At 49.3% G+C, this 18958-nt stretch overlaps 1 protein-coding gene across 4 annotated transcripts; it reads left to right on the top strand.

The window, feature by feature from the left end:
• The first annotated feature begins 173 nt into the window (after positions 1-173).
• Positions 174-15978, top strand: LOC121089809 (GPN-loop GTPase 1-like). Of its 4 annotated transcripts, XM_040597397.1 has the most exons (14): positions 174-316; positions 419-512; positions 1424-1463; positions 2618-2684; positions 3413-3450; positions 4007-4085; positions 4189-4283; positions 6077-6122; positions 7750-7896; positions 10688-10770; positions 13378-13417; positions 14094-14184; positions 14694-14801; positions 15419-15978. In XM_040597397.1, exons 1-14 carry the CDS (start codon positions 221-223, stop codon positions 15508-15510), a joined length of 1116 nt encoding a protein of 371 aa, XP_040453331.1. In that variant the 5' UTR covers positions 174-220; the 3' UTR covers positions 15511-15978. The 4 variants fall into 4 exon arrangements, with proteins under 4 accessions (XP_040453331.1, XP_040453332.1, XP_040453333.1 ...); XM_040597398.1 differs by lacking the exon at positions 419-512 and having other exon boundaries at positions 209-316; XM_040597399.1 differs by lacking the exons at positions 174-316; positions 419-512 and adding an exon at positions 748-1053.
• The last annotated feature ends 2980 nt before the right edge of the window (positions 15979-18958 follow it).

Genomic DNA, 18958 nt, shown 5'->3' with positions numbered 1-18958 from the left:
CGGCCGCCTCCTGGCACCGGCCGCCGGCCCCGGGCCCCGCGGGTGAGCGCTGCCGGCGGCCCGCGGGCCCCGCCCGGCGCGGCGAGGCCGTAACGCGTTCCCGGCCGGCAGCGGCACTGGCGGCGGCGGCCGCGTCCCCCGCGCGTCACGGCGGGGCGCTGCCGGGCCGCCCCCGCGCCGTCCTGCCCGCGCCCCGGAAGGACAAGCGGCTGCCGGGAAGATGGCGGCGGCGGCAGCGGCGGCAGCAGCAGCGAGCGCTCCGGTGTGCGTGCTGGTGCTGGGTATGGCCGGCTCCGGGAAAACAACCTTCGTGCAGGTGAGGGGCGGCGCGGGGGCGGCGGGCGGCGGGCAGCGGCCCCTTTCCCCCAGCGCCGCGCCCGTGGCCAGCGGGGCCTGACGCCTCCTCGTGTCCCCGCAGCGCCTGGCGGCCCAGCTGCACGGGCAGCGCCGCCCCCCGTACCTGATCAACCTGGACCCCGCCGTGCCCGGGCTGCCCTTCCCCGCCAACATCGGTGAGCGCGGCCGCCCGGGCCAGCCCGGCGGAGGGGCGGGGGGGCGGGGTACGCGGGGCGCGCGGGGCGCGCGGCCGGGCTCCTTCTCTGCCCTTCCCGAAGCGCCGCTCGGCCGGGCGGGGGCTGGGCCGCTGCTGAGCCCCTTCCTCTGCCGCCGCTCGAGCTGCGCGCGCTGAGGGCCCGGGGCGCCGCGCCGTCCGCCGCTGCCGTCGGCTGGCGGGGCCCGCGGGGCCGCCGTCCCGGTGGGCTCTTGCCTTGCCGGCCGCGAACGTCTGAACGGCTTGGGTCTGGTTCCCCGCCGCCGAGCAGCGGTAGCCCGCGGTGCTCCCAAAGCGCTGCCTGCAAGCGCTCCGCAGGACGCGGGTGTTTACAGAACGTGCCCGGACCACAGGCCGGACCGTACGTTTGGCTGTTCCAAAGGGCTTAGCGATCGCGAGGTCGGTGAGGGTCCTGGGTCTCCAGCTTCCTAACGCTTCCCAGCCTGCCTCTCCCGAGGGTCGGAAAGGCAGCGTGGATACCAAAGCTGGTTTCCTGCTCTCGGGTGAGTAATCGGAGTGTCTGCTCCGGTGTTGGGTCTCTAACGATGCAGCCAGGTACCAAATTGTCACTTGTTAACTGACATTGATCAGCTGGGAAGAAAATGCCACCCAGGAGGTGGCTGCTGCTCAATACCTAAATGGGCGGTGTTTCCTGTAAACTGCGCGGGGTTTCCTAAGGGTGTTGAGAGCGTAGCAGATCTGCTAGAATGTATTAATTCTGCTCTGGAGATTTTTCCTGTTGGCGCGAGATCTGTTACCGAGACAAAAGGAGACTTGCTGGTAAAAGAAGGGCTTTCGCCTCTCCGCACATGGAGGGAGGAGGGTGCTTTGAAAGTGATGTCCTAAAACGGCTCCTGTGTTTTCCTTCTCTAGATATCAGGGACACTGTGAAGTACAAAGAAGTCATGAGACAGTATCCTTTTTCTGTTGGAATAATGACATTGGAAGTCCCGGGTTTTGTGAAAGTAGTCTGTTGCTGCTGCACGCCTGTGCTGAAGAGGGCAGGAGGTGCTGGGGCTTGCGGTAATGCCGAATGTTGCGTGGTGTTCGGAAGGTTTTGACTATGTACTTCTTGCATGTGAGATTAGAAACGTGTGTTCCACAACAAACCTTTGTTTCTTTGGACACAGACTCATAGAATCACTTAGGCTGGGAAAGACCTTCAAGATCATCAAGTCCAACCATTAAGCCAGCACTGCCAAGCCCACCACTAACCCATGCCGCGAAGTACGACATCTACACACTTTTTGAACGCGATGGTGATTCCACCACGTCCCTGGGCAGCCCATTGCAGTGCTTGACCACCCTTGTAGTGAAGAATGTTTTCCTAATATCCAACCGAAAACTGCCCTGACATAACTTGAGGCCGTTCCCTCTTGTTCTGTTGCTTGTTACCTGGGAGAAGAGACCAACCCTTGCTGTCTGCAGCCTTCTTTCAGGTAGCTGTGGAGAGCAATAAGGTTGTGAGCCCTCCCCCCGCGCCCCCCCCCCCCCTTTCTCCAGCAGCCCTAAACAACGTAATTAGCGTACAGTTCTGTATGCATGGAAAAGGATTTTGAAATCTTCATCTTTAAGCTGACACTTGGGGTATCTTTACAACATCCATTCCCGTTACCATTTAAATTGTGCTACAAATGCATTTGTGCAAGAAATCTTTTAATTATCTTTTGAAGTGTAAATTCTTCCAAGTTAAGTGCATCCAGGGCATTGTTAAATTATGAGTCGCTGGCTGCGTTGTAAATCTTTTTGGAAAGACAAAGATGGCTTTGATGTGTATACGTACGTATGTTTTCTCTGTCCAGAGCGGTATTGCCTGAATAATGGCGAGGGGAAGCCACAGCACAGCCCCTTTTCCTTTTGTCAGTCACGCGTGTTTGGGCAAGAGAGAGACCGCTTAGTATTTGTTATGCTACTGCATCACTTGGGAGACTGAATTGCGCGTTAGGGGTATTGTCTTTTGCTGCAAGGTGTCCGGTGTGCATTGTACACGGCCAGCTGTTAGAAGGATTGAAAAAGAAGCCCTCTGAGCTCTGCGTAATCATCTGCTTTCCTAAACGAAGCCTCTAGATACGGGCTGGGCCCAAATGGTGGAATAGTGACCTCTCTCAATCTCTTTGCTACGAGGTTTGATCAGGTACGAGGCTGTTCCTCTGTGATGCTGTGCTGCGAATACTGTGCTGGGAGGCTGCGGGAGGTTTTGTGTATTTTGGAGTCTCCTGGGAGCACTGTGTGTGGTTAGCCTCCTAATACTTCTTTGGAGTTAGAGTATTCTCCATACAGAACCATGTAATTTACAAAGCAGCCAAAGCGCACTGGCTTTCATATGGGAGATTTCAGGTTTTCAGCTTTTTTGAAAGTAAACTTTAGAAGCCACGGTTACAGAGCGTTCTTCAGTGGTTTGTACGTAACTGTTCCGTTGCACTGTGTTCTCTATCGAGTCTTTCATACAAATGCCCTGATTCTGAAGTCGGGAAGCTCACTTGTGGGAACGGGTTAAGTTTTCCTAGGGCTATTTGGTAATTGACTGCTCCCTTAAACCCTAAGCGGGAGCCTGTGCAAGGTGCGGAGACAGTGCACAATCTCTTAGTAAAAAGGTCGGGAACAGCTGCATTTGTTACGCTGTTTCTACAGTCAGGTCCTGGAACAGAGACCAAATCAAGGTTGTCTCTGACCTGTGCGGTGCCTGAGCATTTTCCACCGCGCCTCTGTAGGGCATTTTCACACACTGCAGAGCTTAGAGACTGTGCTCTTTTAATACGTGCATGCAGCTGTGCAAGTTGACGTAGTTTCTGTTAGGAAATGATGATGAAAGTTTCCTGTTGTGAGCCTAAATACAAAGCGTACTCCTCCTTTTTCAATCAGGTGATGAAGTTTATTGAAAAAAGGCAAAACGCATCAAAGTGAGTATGTTCTACCAAGTTCTGCTTTTCTGGGATCAGTGTGGGAAAACCGTGTGAAATCCTAAGAAGATTCTCTGTGTGTTTTCTAGTTGTTTTTCACCCTTGGTATAGATTTTTTTTTTTTTGTAGAAAAGGGCACAGAATTAGAATAGATAAACCAGGGGTTCTTCAGCTACATTGAAGAAATGTTTGCTGATTCCAACTCTGCTATTCACGGCTACCGTTAGACGGTGTTTGTTTTTTTTTTTTTCCTGGCGCTGTTCGAACAGGCGACAGTTAATTCTTCTGAAGAGTTTGCAGGAGTAAGTGTCTGCCAAGTGGGTGCCTTCAGCTTTAGTAGAATCCGAAGAGAGTATGTGCTTCTTAGATACAAGATTCACACAGGAGATAGAGAGGTGTGCCTGTAAATCTTGTCACTGTTTGGGAAAAGCTTTTCTGATCTGTAACAGAGTAATTGTGTGATGTGCCGTTGTGTGCTTGTGGTGATCTGGTGAGAATGGGCCCTTGTGCTTAACTGCTTTTCCCTTACAGTTTGTTGGGGGTGATTTCTTGCCAGGTATGTCATTATTGACACGCCGGGGCAAATTGAGGTGTTCACCTGGTCAGCATCAGGAACCATCATAACTGAGGCCTTGGTAAGTGTTTGCTGTGTGACTTGACAGTGCGGCTGTGTGAAAGAAGTGGTTGTTGAACAGCACGGACTTCTAACTAAAATACCTTTTACTTTTGTGTTTCCAGGCTTCCTCTTTTCCTTCAGTGGTTGTTTATGTGATGGACACCTCTCGCAGTACTAACCCTGTCACCTTTATGTCCAACATGCTGTATGCCTGCAGGTAAGCAAAGCTGAAAACGCAGCCCGTCTGCTTTGATGGTTGCATCTCTGTGATCCTTAATTTTGGAGGGGAACCACAGGATGATTTGGGTTGGGAGCGACCTTGAAAGGCCGTCTGGTCCCTCCTTGCCGCTTCCATGGGCGGGCACATCTTTCACTAGATGAGGTTGCTCGAAGCCCTGGCCAGCCTGCTCTTGAGCACCTCCAACAATGGGGCACCCGCAGCTTCTCTGGGCAACCCGCTCCAGTGCCTCACCGTCCCCCATCGCGTAACATTTCTTCCTTTTGTCCAGTCTAAACCCATCCTTTTCCGGTTTGACCCTTGTCCCGTCGCTACAGGCCCTGTCAAAAAGTCTCTCTCTCTCTCTCACAAGCCCCTTTTCATGTACTGAAAGGCCGCAGTAAGGTCTCCCTGAAGCCTTCTCTTCTCCAGGCTGAGCAGCCCCAGCTCTCCCAGCCTGTCCCCCTAGGAGAGGCGTTCCGGCCTTCTGATCGTTTCCCTGGCCCTCCTCCGGACGCAGTGCTCCAACAGGTCCGCGTCTGCCTTGTGCCGTGGGCCCCAGAGCTGGACGCAGCGCTCCAGGCAGGGCACCAGGACAGTGGAGTAGAGGGACAGAATTGCCTTCCTTGCTTTGCTGGCCACGCTTCTTTTGATGCTGCCTGGGATATGGTTGGCTTTCTGGGCTGCAAGTTGCACATTGATGCCTCATATCCTCTTAATCCGCTGTTTTGGTTCTTCTTCGTCTTAGTGATTTTCCCATTGGATATGCAAAATGATTTAGGTGCCAGTGGACATCTGGAGGTCATTGGGTCAGAACTCCCACCAAAAGCATGAAATGATGGAGGAGACCTTAGTGTGGTGAAGGCTAGTTACCTTCGATCTGACACGTTGTCTGTTGCTTGTGACATCATCTATCTAAGATGTATCAAGACAGGCTAGCTTCAGCTCCTTCTTATTCTAAACACAAAATATTTTATTCTAGGGGCTTTTTGAATGTTGTTGATCCTTTCAGTGGTTCCTCAAGGTTTGTTTAGAGCTCATCATAGCATGGCATTCTTGATTTATTGTCTCCCTCCTCGTACGTGGATTTATCTGCTTTCTCTCGTGTTAAACCGGGGACTAAATACCTGTGTAAAGACCAGCGTATCTAGAGCTGTCATAATTCATGGTAAATGTTGGTAAAAGGTTTTCAAAAAACCTATCGATCCTATTACCAAGGTCAGAAGCGGTATCACTGCGATAGGAATATGCAAAATGTGTCTTATTGCACGCTGCGTTTTCTGACATCGGTGTCGAGCAGAAAATGATAGAATGTGTACACGGTGAAATTAATACGTAAGCGGATGTTTCGAGATAGTTTTGCTTTGTAGATGTTTTGAGTTCTTTGAATTCATTGCTCTGTTCACAAGTAGTATCTCAGAGCCTAAGGTTTGGGTCAAAATAACTAGAAAATGCCAACAGAGTCAAGTACTGGGATCTGAGAGTCATAGAAAATAGTAATCGAAATCAACTGGGTGTGTAGAAGGAGATTTTGCATCTTAGAGGCATGCGCTTGCATCTTGGGGGCAGGGGGAGGGGCATATTTTGTTCAACTACGGTAAGCAGGATCTGGCTGAAAATTCCATTCTAATTGATGCGGGGGGAAAATAATGATCTTTTGAAGGTCAAACGCGTTCAGTTTTGCACAAGTCTTGTCTGCCTTAACGCTTAACTTGTTTTCTATTCTAGTGAGATTTCAATTAATTTTTAATGTTTTGTGTGTGTCTTCCCCTTCCCCCTGCCCCTTCTTCCAGCATCCTGTACAAGACAAAGCTACCTTTCATCGTTGTCATGAACAAAGTAAGTTAAAAGTATGGTTTCCGTGCCCTAGGGGAACATTGTTCTGCTTAGCTTGCCTTGCTGTAGCGTCTTTGTCTCACTACAGTAATGGGTTTTCCAGAAAAGAGAGGCTGGGAGGGAGCTGCAGGCTGAAACCGGATCTGAAAGGGGTCTTCAGTCTGGTGTACAAAGGCACAAGAAGGATCAGGGATGAGCAGTTACACCCGAACATTCAAGCTAGAGATGATCCTAACCGTTGGAAAAATGTTTTGCACCTTAACCCTAGGCTATAAGGCCACTTAACTTTGTAACATAAGGGTAAGTTCATTGCTGAATCTGCTCTTACAGTCCCCTGTTTCCTCAGAACAATCGTCTTCATCGTTAATTATTTCTACTCAGCAGCAGGCTGATGACTCACAGTGGGAACTGTGTAACACCTGCCTGTTTTGAGGAAGGAGGCCCATGCATTGTAGCAGGCAAAACTTCACAAAAGGCGTCCTGATCAGTGTCACTAAAAATATGCCAGTGTTTGCCAGCAAGCAGAAGCAGATACTTAACTAGCCCAAGGATACAGCTTCGCTGTTGTGTCAGGTACCTGTAGGCTCGAAGGAATGCTTTTGAACTTAAGGGCTAGCTGGCTCTTGAAAGGCAGCACTTTCACATGTTAACAGAATCCCGTTCGATTTTTGGTGTGAGTGCTCTTCCTCTTCCCCACAGACATCCTTTGTGTTTAAGGAATCGCTCTCCAACATAGCAGGGTTTGCACGTGCGCGCACAAATATCCCATACGCTTCCTCTGGAAGACCCGTGCTTTGAATGTGAAATTTCACCTCACACCAGCCAAGCAGGACTAGTGTCTGATGTACTCCGACGGCACGCATCTTCCCAGTGACCCAGACCGTGCCTGTCTTTGATAATGCGCTTGCTTACTTGGCAAGTTTTTGTACACTGGTTTTTTTTCCAACTCTGGACAGTAATTTTAGAATAAGCTGTAAAGCTTTTTCTGTAGAAGAAGGCACGAGAGGTAGGGAAAAACATTTTTTGAAAGGCTGGCAGAAATGGGACTTAATCAGTATACGTAAGGAAAGGTGGACCCAAGGCTTAGGATTCATAACTTTACGCTTCGTTTTGATCTGATGTTTAGCCTTCAGTGAAAAGTAAAGCTAACAGCATCTGAAGAATTTTTAACAAGCATTTTGGAATTGACTCTTGATAAGAATGGAAGAATCTCAAGGAACTGGTAGGTGTGCAGTGGCAAACACATAGATTTAAGGAACGTTACGATTTGCAGAGGAGAAAAAATAATGCCACTTTCTTGTCAATGAGTTGACTTAATGTTATTTATAGGATTTAATCAAGCTAGCTCTAAATGTTCAGGCTTTGAGCCTTGATGCATTCGGTTCGGTCTCTAACCCCATAAGTAATCCTAGGCGATGCTTTCTTTACCCGTTTTCCTCCTTCCCACTGGTGCTGGGAAATGAAACGTGTCAGAGTTTTAGATGCCTCATATTGCGATAATAGCGGATATACATGTGGTAAAATATGTTTACAAAACTCTTTAATAATTAGACTGTTTGCATAGCACTCCATGTAAAATTAGAAAGAATTCATCATTATTGCTTCTGAAAGTTTTCTCTTCTCCTTCCAGACTGACATAATTGACCACAGTTTTGCGGTAGAATGGATGCAGGACTTTGAGACTTTTCAGGATGCCCTGAATCAAGAGACATCCTATGTCAGTAACCTGACTCGTTCAATGAGTTTAGTGTTGGATGAATTTTACAGTTCACTGAAGGTAGGAATATTCCTTTTTTTACTAACTCGCGTAAAAGCTGGAGAAGGGGAAGCTCGAGGAGGATATTATTGATACACCTGATGGGAGGATGTGAGGAAGACAGAAGCAGGCTCTTGCAGTGGTGCCCAGTGAAAGGACAGGGGGCAACAGACATGAAGTGAAACGCAGTAAACTATGCTTACAGAGAAGGGGAAGAAACAATTAATGTAATTTTACTAACTGAGCACTGGAACAGATCGTCCAGGGAAATGATGGAGCCTCCATGCTTGGAGATACTCAAAAGGCGCTCAGGCGAGATCTTGAGCAACCTGTTGTAGTTAATCCTGCTTTTTGAGTAGAAGAGGTTGGGCTGGACGATCTCCAGCGGTACCTTCCCACCTCAACCGTATTGCCTGCCCCTCTGTAAAAGGGCTTTGCGCTGGCTGCCCTTTTGAACTGGCATCTGTTGATGAGCCTTGCACTGGGGGTGAGGCTTTGCTGGTGTGAACATCGAGTAACCGTAGTTGCGTGTCACACTGAGTGGCAGCCTGAATCATTTAATGCTGAATTGTGATTAATCGTCAGGGGAAAGCTAAGAGAGGCTGGCAAGGGGTAACATTCTGTGTCGTAGTGTCTCCCATCTGAGATAATTTTCCTTGTTCTGAGGGTGTCAGGTGCGGCTGGGCAATTCAGTGTGTAGGGAGACTTTCAAAAACGAACCAAAAAATGCTGGTGTGCTTGCTGACACAAGAAAAAGTGGGTTTTTTTTTCCACTAACCAGGTTTTGAGAGGACAAATCCATTTGGTTTCTCTGGAAGCACTGTACCTTGGAGGGTGTTAATGATGCGTGCCATAGGCTGCGCTAAAAGGGTTCAGCTAATTGTGGTTTCGTCAGCTTTTACTTGAGAAGGAAGCAAGCCGAGGGCTTTACGGGTATTGCACGAAAGGCAATGAAAATAAACTTAAGTGATACCATTTGTATAGGTAATGATAATTTAGCCAAAATAAAAATACTGTAAGTGCCCTATGGGGAACAATATACAGTCTTTCAAAAGAGATTGTACTGGTGCCGTATACGGGACTAAAGTACTTCCTAGTCCTGATTTGCTAATCGACTGTCTGTATACGTGTCATATCTTCAGAACAGTAGACTGGAGAACAGGACATACGCAGAGGCTTATAGAGCAGAAGGCAGCTTGTACTTAAGGGCAGTGAAAGTATAAATGTTAGTATATATTGGCACAGCCCCTGGACTAATGCTTGAAATCCTTTGGACTGCTTGATTGCATGTTTACTGTACTATTGATGAAATGCAAGGTTGTCCTGGAAAAAGTCTTCCGTTTGAAAGTGAGTACTTGAGATGGCTTGCTTATGAAAAAGAGGGAGAATTTTCCCTAGAAGATGTGAGATTCTTAAGGGTCACCAAGTATGGGCTAGTACTAGTCTGATTAAAGGGGTTTTTAGATAATTGGTTTAATAAAAGCAGAACAAATGGCCAGAAGTGCAGTGACAGACAAGTTCAAATTAGAAAGCAGATGTGCATTTTGAACATGTATTGCCGTAGTAACTGATTCAATTCTCCATCTCTTGCGGTTCAGGGAGCTGGATTGGGTCTCGTGGTCTATTTTGCTCTTTAATTCTAGTACACTGGTATTGCAGCAGTCCTACTAACCACTTAGCACACTAGGTTCAGCATGAGAACGCGGACTATTAACAGTGAAAGACTTGATCTTCCTTTTGGATTGCCCTATCTTGTTCATTAAGGTTAGGCACTGTATTGCCTTAACCGTGTTTTTTGTGAGGTACTGGGATTGGAGGTACAGGGATGGGTGTGGAGTCAGGTTTTCTGTGGATCTTTGTCTTTTTTAACTGTTGCTTTTCCCCCTCTCTGCTCTGTGGTAGAACTTGCAAAACAGACAGGAAAACCCAGGTTCCCGAGTCAAATAAGAGGGAGGGAGGGAGGAAGGAAGGAAGGAAGGAAGGAAAGAAGGAAAAAAACCCTCAAACACCACCCCCACCCCCTCCAAAAAACCCAACCAAACAACCCCAACGCCCAAACAAAAAACTGGAGGTAACCAACATTCATAGCGGGGCGGGGGGGAGCGGGGGAGAGAGAGAAGTCGAAAGTAGGAATGACCAAAGCTGGAAGTATTACTGCACACTCTGGTGCCACTGTGATGATGTCGTGGTTTAACCCCGGCTGGCAACCAAGCACCACGCAGCCACTTGCTCACTCCCCCCCACACCCGGAGGGGTGGGGAGGAGAATCAGAAAGGAATGTACAACTTGAGGGTTGAGATGAGAACAATTTAATAATTTAAACAGAATAAAGAGATAAGAACAACAGTAATGACAATAATAATAATCACAGTTAGGATGGAAAGGTGGGGAAAATCCAAAGGAAAAGGGAAGAAACCCCAAGTGATGCAAACCCCAAGGGAAGAAACCCCAAGACGGCACAACTGCTCCCCTCCTGCTGACCGATGCCCAGCCAATCCTCGAGCAACGATCCCCGCCCCCAGGTTTATATACCAGGCATGACGTCCCATGGTATGGAATACCTTGTTGGCTGGTTCAGGTCAGCTGCCCTGGCTGTGTCCTTTCCCAGTCTCTTGCGGTGCACCAGCTGCTAAGAAGAAAATTAACTCCGTCCCAGCTGAAACCAGGACAGACATTAGTGTTCCCTATTGGGTTTTTTTTTAGTTCAGGTTGTTTGTTTAAGATACTGCTTAGTCTTTCTAGCTTTGATGATCCATCAGTGAACGCTTGGCTCTGTTACTCTCCAGTTCTGGTATGTGGTTTTCTTTTGTAGGTGGTCGGTGTTTCTGCCGTGCTCGGCACTGGACTGGATGATTTTTTTGTTCAGCTTTCTAAAGCTGTAGATGAATATGAGAGGTAAGGTGATAACCTTTGGTCCCTGACCCAGCGAATACTTGCTGAAGTTCCTGATTTTGTGAGCCCACTCCTTTGATTTGAAGGACTGTACACTTTTCACAGCCACGGTAGTCTAGGGTTTCTAGTAAACTCCAGTGCAAGAGTCAGCGTCAAAAGGAGCTATTCAGTGGTGAATTTTTGCGCTGAGTGTTCAGTGAAAAAGCGAAAGCTATCTGTGCCAGCAGATCTGTATCTAGGTTTGAATTGTCGTCAGGGAGCTAACATCAGTTTGGCAGACCGAATAGGTGAGCAAGTTGAAAATCAGTTGAGAATTTGCTCCTTGCTGGATTCCTCCCCGTGAAATGCTGCCAGGCTGCTCTGTAACATTAGAAAGGGAATCCAGTAACTTGGATTGCTTGGAAGTACCTAAACCAGGCTATAGACTGTTGTTGGAGGGAAGTGCATCACGCTGGATTGGATAGCCAGGGAGGCTGCTACAGCTTCACGCTCCCAGGTCTGATTAGTCTGGCCTGGTCATGCCCCCAGGTCTGGATACTGCCTGGTCTCTGCTTACCTGCAAATAGGCCCTTTTATTCCCTTAAGCCTCTCTTGCCCACACGTGTTCCTCCCCAAACCTCCTGAGTGCCTCCCTTTTCCCGCCTTGGGTTCCTCCCCTAAACATCCCATAATAAACCCTGTGCTATCCCCAGATGCTCTTTCCTTGCATCCCGTAGTGTGTCCCACACCCCTAGGCAGCCAGACCCCTAGCCTGTGCTCGCAGGGTGATCCAGAGGGCTCCCGATGAGGCATGGTGATGGATTTCAGACCTGGACCTGATGGGTGGGGCTGATGGTTCTGCTGGGACAGCCCTGGGAGGGGCTGGGGTAGGGTGTCCCTTCCTCCGAGCCCTTAATTTGGATCCCTTGCCTGCCACCGTGCCCCTGTTCCTCTGGGTTTGTTGAGAGAGGTCTTGGGCGGTTTGGTTGCTCTCCTGTGATGGGCTGGCAGCATCTGGGCAGGGTATTATTTGTGCTCCCGCCTCGCACCTCCAAATGTGTGTCTCTGCTCTTTGGGGGTGCTGAGGAGTTTTGCCACGTAACCTGACAATTATTCTGGGATACGCTGCCTACATAATGAAACCCCGGTTAAGGGTTTCCCGTAAGCTGCCAGCACGCATTTGCAGCCTGGAAAGGCGACCGTATCCCGGGCAGCATCAAAGGAAGCGTGGCCAGCAAGTTGAGGGAGGTGATTTGTCCCTTTCTGCTCCACTCTCCTGGTGCCCTGCCTGGAGCGCTGCGTCCAGCTCTGGGGCCCACGGCACAAGGCAGACGCGGACCTGTTGGAGCACTGCGCCCGGAGGAGGGCCAGGGAAACGATCAGAAGGCCGGAACGCCTCTCCTAGGGGGACAGGCTGGGAGAGCTGGGGCTGCTCAGCCTGGAGAAGAGAAGGCCTCGAGGACACCTTACTGCGGCCTCTCAGTATATAACAAGGGCTTGTAAGAGAGACGGAGAGAGACTTCGTGACAGGGCCTGTAGTGACAGGACAAGGGATGACGGCTTTAAACTGAGAGAGGGCCGATTTAGACTGGGCGAAAGGAAGAAATGTTACGCGATGGGGGACGGCGAGGCACTGGAGCGGGTTGCCCAGAGAAGCTGTGGGTGCCCCATTGTTGGAGGTGCTCAAGGTGAGGTTGGACGGTGCGGCGAATGAAGAGACGGGACGCAGCTTGATGCAAGCAAATGTCAATTTATTGTACAGAAGCACGAGGTTTTATAGACTTTCAGAAGCTGCGCGTTTTAAACAGATTGGTTCTTGAAGCTAAGCCTTGCATACTAGGCAATCCCCGATTGGTGGTTAACTACCATCAATTAACAGCAAGGTGTTACCTTTCCTTGGGGCCATCCGTCTCCCACTCCCCTGTGCTCTGCAAACATGTCTCATCATGTTAATTGTTGTCTAGACAAGCTGGAGCACATTCCCCTCGGCTAACCGATTGCCATGCGTGGTCCTAGTTTGCAGCCCGCTCCTGCAGGACAGGGCTTTGAGCAACCTGATCTCGCGAAAGATGTCCCCTGTCATGGCAAGGGAGGTTAGACCAGATGATCTTGGAAGGCCCTTTCCAACCCAGACTATTCCATGATTCTAAGAAGAGGGTATCCGCATCCCCTTCCTCCTTACTTCCTTAAAGAAATGTTTCAGAGGTCCCATCGGGCTGCAGTAGTTTGGAAGCCTGTGAACAGTCCTTGTGTATGAGATCCCATTGAACTGTCTCAGGAGGCGCAAGTACTGGCAGAGAAAGTCGTGTCTGTGATGAGAGGAGAGCGACACACCTGCTGATGAGCTGTAGCAGTGAAATGACCCCTCAGTTGAGCTGGTTTAATTTCTTACCCCAGAAGACAGCGTGAGAAAGGTTTGCTATTTCAGTGAAGTATGTTCACTTATTTTGCACCCGTTGGTTTCAGACTCCAAACCTGGATAAAAAGTCCCGTTGGTCTTTCTGAAATGTCTCTCAAACATGAAGCCTAGAGAAAACTTTTTGGGGGTAGAAGCAAGGCTCCACGATGATCCTCACTTAATATAGGTGGTGCATTAGTTCAGCCTGAACGCACTCTTATTTCTCTTTGCAGAGAATATCGTCCAGAATATGAGCGCCTAAGAAAAACACTGGCAAGTATTTTGAACTATTGTACACCTGGGCAGTGTATCTTGGGGTCACTGTTATGTACACAGTTGCTTCCGTGTTGGGAGGGTCTAACAGTTATTCACTACTCATGCTTGTTGCGGAGAAACTGCTGTGCTGAAGCTCACCGTCTGTCTTTTTCCCCTGCATTCGGTGGAGCCTATCTCTGAAAAAGTAATAAAGATGTTTTGCAAAACAGAGGTTGCTCAGCGTTTTGGTGCTAATAATTCATTTGGGCAAATGGTGAGAAGATGATTGGGAAAGATTTACATATCTTCCCTTCAGGATGAAGAGTAACCTTCCAGATTCATTTGTTGAGAATAGCTGTGTATCTTTCCGCACCAGTGAAGTGCGCTGTTGCAGTACCAAAATCAGTACCGCTGCTCACTCTGAGTTCTGGCTGTCCAAAGGACAGTTGTCTGCCGGCGCAACTTCGCCGAGTCTGGCTTCCTGATGCTGCTGGAAACGTTCTGGAAGTCCGTTGTGCTGGAGGTTGCTTTCCACCTTTACCCAAAAGTTCTGTGTAACCTTAGTTGTAACGTCAGACCTGCTCGCTGGCTTCTGCTGTCTGGCTGGGGGACAGGCTGCTGGTATCGGGCGAGAATACTCTTCTGTTGGTGTTTTAAATGCACTGAACATCCCCGTGTAACTTTGTACCTACAGGAGAAAGCTCAAAACAAACAGAAGAGAGAGCAGCTGGAGCACTTGTGGAAGGACATGGGCAGCGTGTGTATGCAGGACAACACACTCGCAGGTACCTTACTAGGAAGATGGAGTTTCTTGCAGAAGTTGTCTGAAGAGGCTGCCTTGAGAAGACACGCAGTGCTTTTCTGTCTTCACAGCAGAAGCGTGAAAGCAGCTTGATGTTAGTAAAGAGGAGTGGGGCTTTAGTTCCTGTGGGGTGGGTCAGGCTTAGCTCTTCTGTGTGTCAGTCAGCGGGGTGAGCACAAGAAAGGCTGCCGTGTAGGTAAAGCAGGGGACACACTGTAATGAAAGTAATGAAACGCTTTAGCCAAGGTGAGAGAGTCAAATTAGAATGTGAGAAAGCTCTGCTGTTGGTGGAACTGTGGCCTTACATGAGGGTGACTATGGTGCTGATGCAGCCTGTCATTTGGAATTTCTTTGGAATTCAGAAGCAGCTTTCTGTCCCTTTAAAGTAGGTGTTAATTGCTGTGTTTCTGTGCAAACACAAATTGTCAGGGCACAAGCGACCAGACTTGTTAGCGTGCCCTTTTGTGTATAGCCCTTTCTGTTTCCTTTGAGGGTCTGACGATGCTTCTGCAATGGGTCCCTCTGAGCTGATCCTAACACGAGGAACCCTTGATGAAGAAGACGAGAGGGAGAGTGATACCGATGACATTGACCGTGAAGGTAAGGGAATCGGGGATCTGGTCCGCTCTGAAAGCTGCCGGCCGGTCTAGTCAGGAAATACCCTCTGTATTTCGTTAACTGGCGTGCCTGTCAGGAGGGCCTAGAGAACAAGCAGATGCTGTCGCCTAAACACAGGCGTCTGAGTCTGTAGCAGAAGCCCAGCTGCAGTGCTTCGTCCAGCGCTGTCGCATTCTGGCCATTGTGCAAGTTCAGTTGTAAGTTTTCTATTTGAGTAATTATTTTTAATAGGTGCGTAACATGCATAAACCAGATAACTTGTTACGCTTGGAGCATGCGGTGACCTCTGAAACTGATTAACGCGCAGTGTGTTCCATCATCTCTTTGGCCTTACAGCTCTCTTCCCTTTTCCTGTGACTCTTGGTCTTGCAGCATTCTTCTGAGTTCTTACATTGTGTCATTTGTCTCTGATACAGCTCAGGGACTTTGTCTTTGTTCTTCCCCTGTTCCGTTGATCTTCAGGACCACTTGTTTCTTTTGCCTTGTAATGAAGTTGAAATACGCGTTGCTCTGACTAGCCTAACTCTAACTTTCTTCAGTAACACAAGTAGAACAAGTGCCGAAATAGCGCTGAACTGTGGATTTTTTTTCTGCCCCAGTTACTGAGGAGAGTCATGAAGAACCAGCCTTCAGAAACTTTATGCAAGAGACGCGGATGAAATACCAGAGAAGCAGCAAGGCGAATGAGTGAGACCTTCAGAAGCAGGGGGTTCGGAATCCCTTGTAATGGACTTGCAAGTAAAAGAACAGTGTAAAGGAACTTGCGTGGGACCACGCATGGAGTCATCTATCTGTGAACAGCTTCCTCTGATGTATTTGTATCTTTCTTCCTGTGTTGGTCGTATGAGTTGAACGTCTTGTATCCGACTGACTGCACCTTTGGCCATGTGCCAGTGTGACTTCCTGAATACGAAGGAACCAGACAGGCGCTTCCTTTTGCTCCAAATCCTTCACCTGTGCCTGTTGAGAGCCTGGATTTTGAGCTCTGGCAGCATCAGCATCTGTAGAGCACTTCCTGGTCTCCAAACGTGCATTCTGTTCACCTTGTGCAGACAGGTGTCTGCTGCAGCCAGGACACAAGCGAACTCTCTGCTGCATGAAACTTCATCAATCTAGTGTTTGATGTCTTGGTTTTAATTAAATATATTTTACGTACTAACAAACGTGTGACGTTTAATAGCGGGAGATTTCAGTTCACTGTTCCAATGGGAGACCTTCCCCCCCCCCCCCCCCCCCCCCCGCCCACTTACAGCCCACCCATATGGATGCACAGCAAATTCATCTTAATTACATTACACAGACACAACACAAATGCCTCCTGGGAAAATCCTGAGTAAGAAGAGTTCCCTGGAGGGAAGGCCAGAAAGAATCAGGCTAGATTTGGCTGAGCACTGAAGTACGCGTGGCTGCGTGCTGGCTGCATATATCTGTAGGTAATGTAAAAACGAGGACTTGGAGACTGGCTAATGCTCATTTTCCTGGTAGCCACCACGGGCAGAGATTTTCACTTGCTGTTTACCATTCTGAACTCTGGCATCTTTGTTTCCTTTCCCTCCATGCAGTGCTGTGGCCTCACTGCAGAGATTTCTCTGTGGGAATCTGGCAGCACGGTCTGCCAGCACAAGTTCTGTACATTTGTGGAAAAACAGTTTCTGTGACTCTTTAAAGTATAGCTGGGAGGGAAGGGAAACTGACAGCCAGCTGTTACCTGCCAGCTCTGATATGCTTACTGCTTTGTTAATGTAGAGCGCTCCAAGAGGGCAACAATTTCAAATTTAGCTAAACTAGACTGATCCTAGTAAGAAGTATTACCAGAAGGAAAGCTGAAGCAAAGGTTTCATAGCATACCGGTAAGCTTAAATAATACGTTTGTTGTTAATCATAGGACGGTTTGGGTGGAAAGGGACCTTCAAAGGCCATCTAATCCAACCCCCTGCCATGGGCAGGGACACCTTCCACTAGACCAGGTTGCTCAGAGCCCCGTCCAGCCTGGCACCGATTGTTCCCAGGGACGGCACATCTACCACCTCTCTGGGAAACCTCTGCCAGCATTTCACCACCCTCACTGTAAACAATTTTTCCCTTCTACCTAGCCTGACTCTACCCTCTTTGAGTTTTGTCATGGTTCAACCCCGGCTGGTAATGAAGTACCACGCAGCTGCTCGCTCACTGTGCCTCACCCAGAGGGATGGGCAAGAGAATCGGAAAGGAATGTGACACTCGAGGGTTGAGATAAGAATGATTTAATAATTGAAACAGAATAAAAATGAAAGAACAATAATAACAATGACGACAATAACAGTTACAACGAAGAAAGGGGCAGGGGCAGAATAAGATCCAGAGGGAAGGGGAAAAAAACCCCACGTGATACACAATGCAACTGCTCACCACCCGCCGACCGATGCCCAGCCAGTCCCTGAGCAATGATCTGCCCGTGTCGGCCAACCCCCCCAAGTTTATATACCGAGCATGATGTCCCGTGGTATGGAATACCTTGTTGGCTAGTGCGGGCCAGCTGTCCTGGCAGTGTCCCCTCCCAATCTCTTGTGCCGCTCCAGCCCGCTGGCTGGCAGGGCCCAAGGAACTGAAAAGCCCTTGACTTGGTATAAACATCACCCAGCAGCAGCTAAAACCATCAGTGCGTTATCAACGTTGTCCTCACATCAGAGCCAGAACCCAGTACCCCCAAGTCCGGCTCGGCAGGGCTGCTCTCAATCCATTCATCCCCCAGCCTGTACTGATACTGTGGGATGCCCCGACCCAGGCGCAGGACCTTGGTCTTGGCCTTGTTGAACCTCATGAGGTTCGCAAGGGCCCACTTCTTGAGCTTGTCCAGGTCCCTCTGAATGGCATCCCATCCCTCAGGCATGTCAACCGCGCCACTCAGCTTGGTGTCGTCTGCACTCGATCCCACTGTCTGTGTCTCTGACAAAGACATTAAACAGTAGTGGACCCAGTGCAGACCCCTGAGGGACCCCACTCGTCACTGATCTCCGCCCAGGCACTGAGCTGTTGACCACTGCTCTCTGGATGTGAGATTCCAGCCAGTTTCTTACCCACCGAGTAGTTCACCAAATCCGTATCTCTGCAATCTGGAGAGAAGGATGTTGTGGGGGACCGTGTCAGAGGCCTTACGGAACTCCACGGAGGTCATATCCATAGCTCTTCCTTTGTCCACTGGTGTGGTCACTCCATCACAGAAGGCCACTAGGTTGGTCAGGCAGGACTGGCCTTTGGTGAAGCCGTGCTGGCTGTCTGGAATCACCTCCCTGTCCTCCATGTGCCTTAACGTAGCTTCTAGGAGGATCAGTTCCGTGATCTTCCCAGGCACAGAGGTGAGGCCGACAGGTCGGTAGTTGCCAGGGTCCTCCTTTCCACCCTTTTTAAAAATGGGGGTTTTGCCCTTCTCCGCTCACCAGGGACTTCACCTGACTGCCATGACTTTTCCGGTGTCGGGGAGAGCAGCTTGGCAACTACATCAGCCAGTTCCCTCAGGACTCTGGGCTACGTCTCATCAGGTCCCGTAGACTTAGGTACGCTGAGGTGCCTCACTTGTGTGAGGTGCCACTGCTTGTGTGTTTCCTTCTTGCCCTTTAGTTTGACCAGCAGGTCTCAACTTGGCCATGCCAGTCTCTTGCCTTCCTTTCCTGATCTCTTACAGCTGGGGATCGAGAGCTCTTGCGCTCTGTGGAAGGGGTCCTTAAAGACTGGAGCTCTGTTCTGCTGCCTTCTCCCTGAGGGCAGCTTCCCAGGGGATCCTATTGACTAAATCCTTGAACAGCTGCAGTTTTGCTTTCCTTAAATTCAGGGTCCTGACTTTACTCTTTGCCTGTCCCCTATCCCCCAGTACTGTGAACTCCTCAAGCACGTGATCATTGCAGCCAAGGCTGCCTCCAGTCATAGGATCACAGAATCATTTAGCTTGGAAAAGACCTGTTAGATCATCAGCCCCAACCGTTAACCCAGGACTGCCAAGTCTATCACCAAACCATGTCCCTAAGTACCACACCTACGCATTTTTTAAACACTTGCGTGTATGGTGAGTCCACCACCTCCCTGGGCAGTACATTCCAATGCTTGACCATCCCTTTAGTAAAGAAATGTTTCCTAATCTCCAATCTAATCCTCTCTAAGTAACA

The sequence above is a fragment of the Falco naumanni genome, chromosome 6, assembly GCF_017639655.2.
Source record: "Falco naumanni isolate bFalNau1 chromosome 6, bFalNau1.pat, whole genome shotgun sequence".
In the NCBI taxonomy this organism is placed as follows: domain Eukaryota; kingdom Metazoa; phylum Chordata; class Aves; order Falconiformes; family Falconidae; genus Falco; species Falco naumanni.
The sequence above is the reverse complement of the archived record's forward strand: the minus strand, read 5'-3'. Positions and strand labels throughout refer to the sequence as shown.

Excerpts from the sequence above, each read along its gene's own strand:
- LOC121089809 (XM_040597397.1), top strand. The coding sequence starts at position 221 with ATGGCGGCGGCGGCAGCGGCGGCAGCAGCAGCGAGCGCTCCGGTGTGC. Across the intron at positions 317-418 it reads GGAAAACAACCTTCGTGCAG|CGCCTGGCGGCCCAGCTGCA; the intron begins GTGAGGGGCGGC and ends GTGTCCCCGCAG. Across the intron at positions 513-1,423 it reads GCCCTTCCCCGCCAACATCG|ATATCAGGGACACTGTGAAG; the intron begins GTGAGCGCGGCC and ends TTCCTTCTCTAG.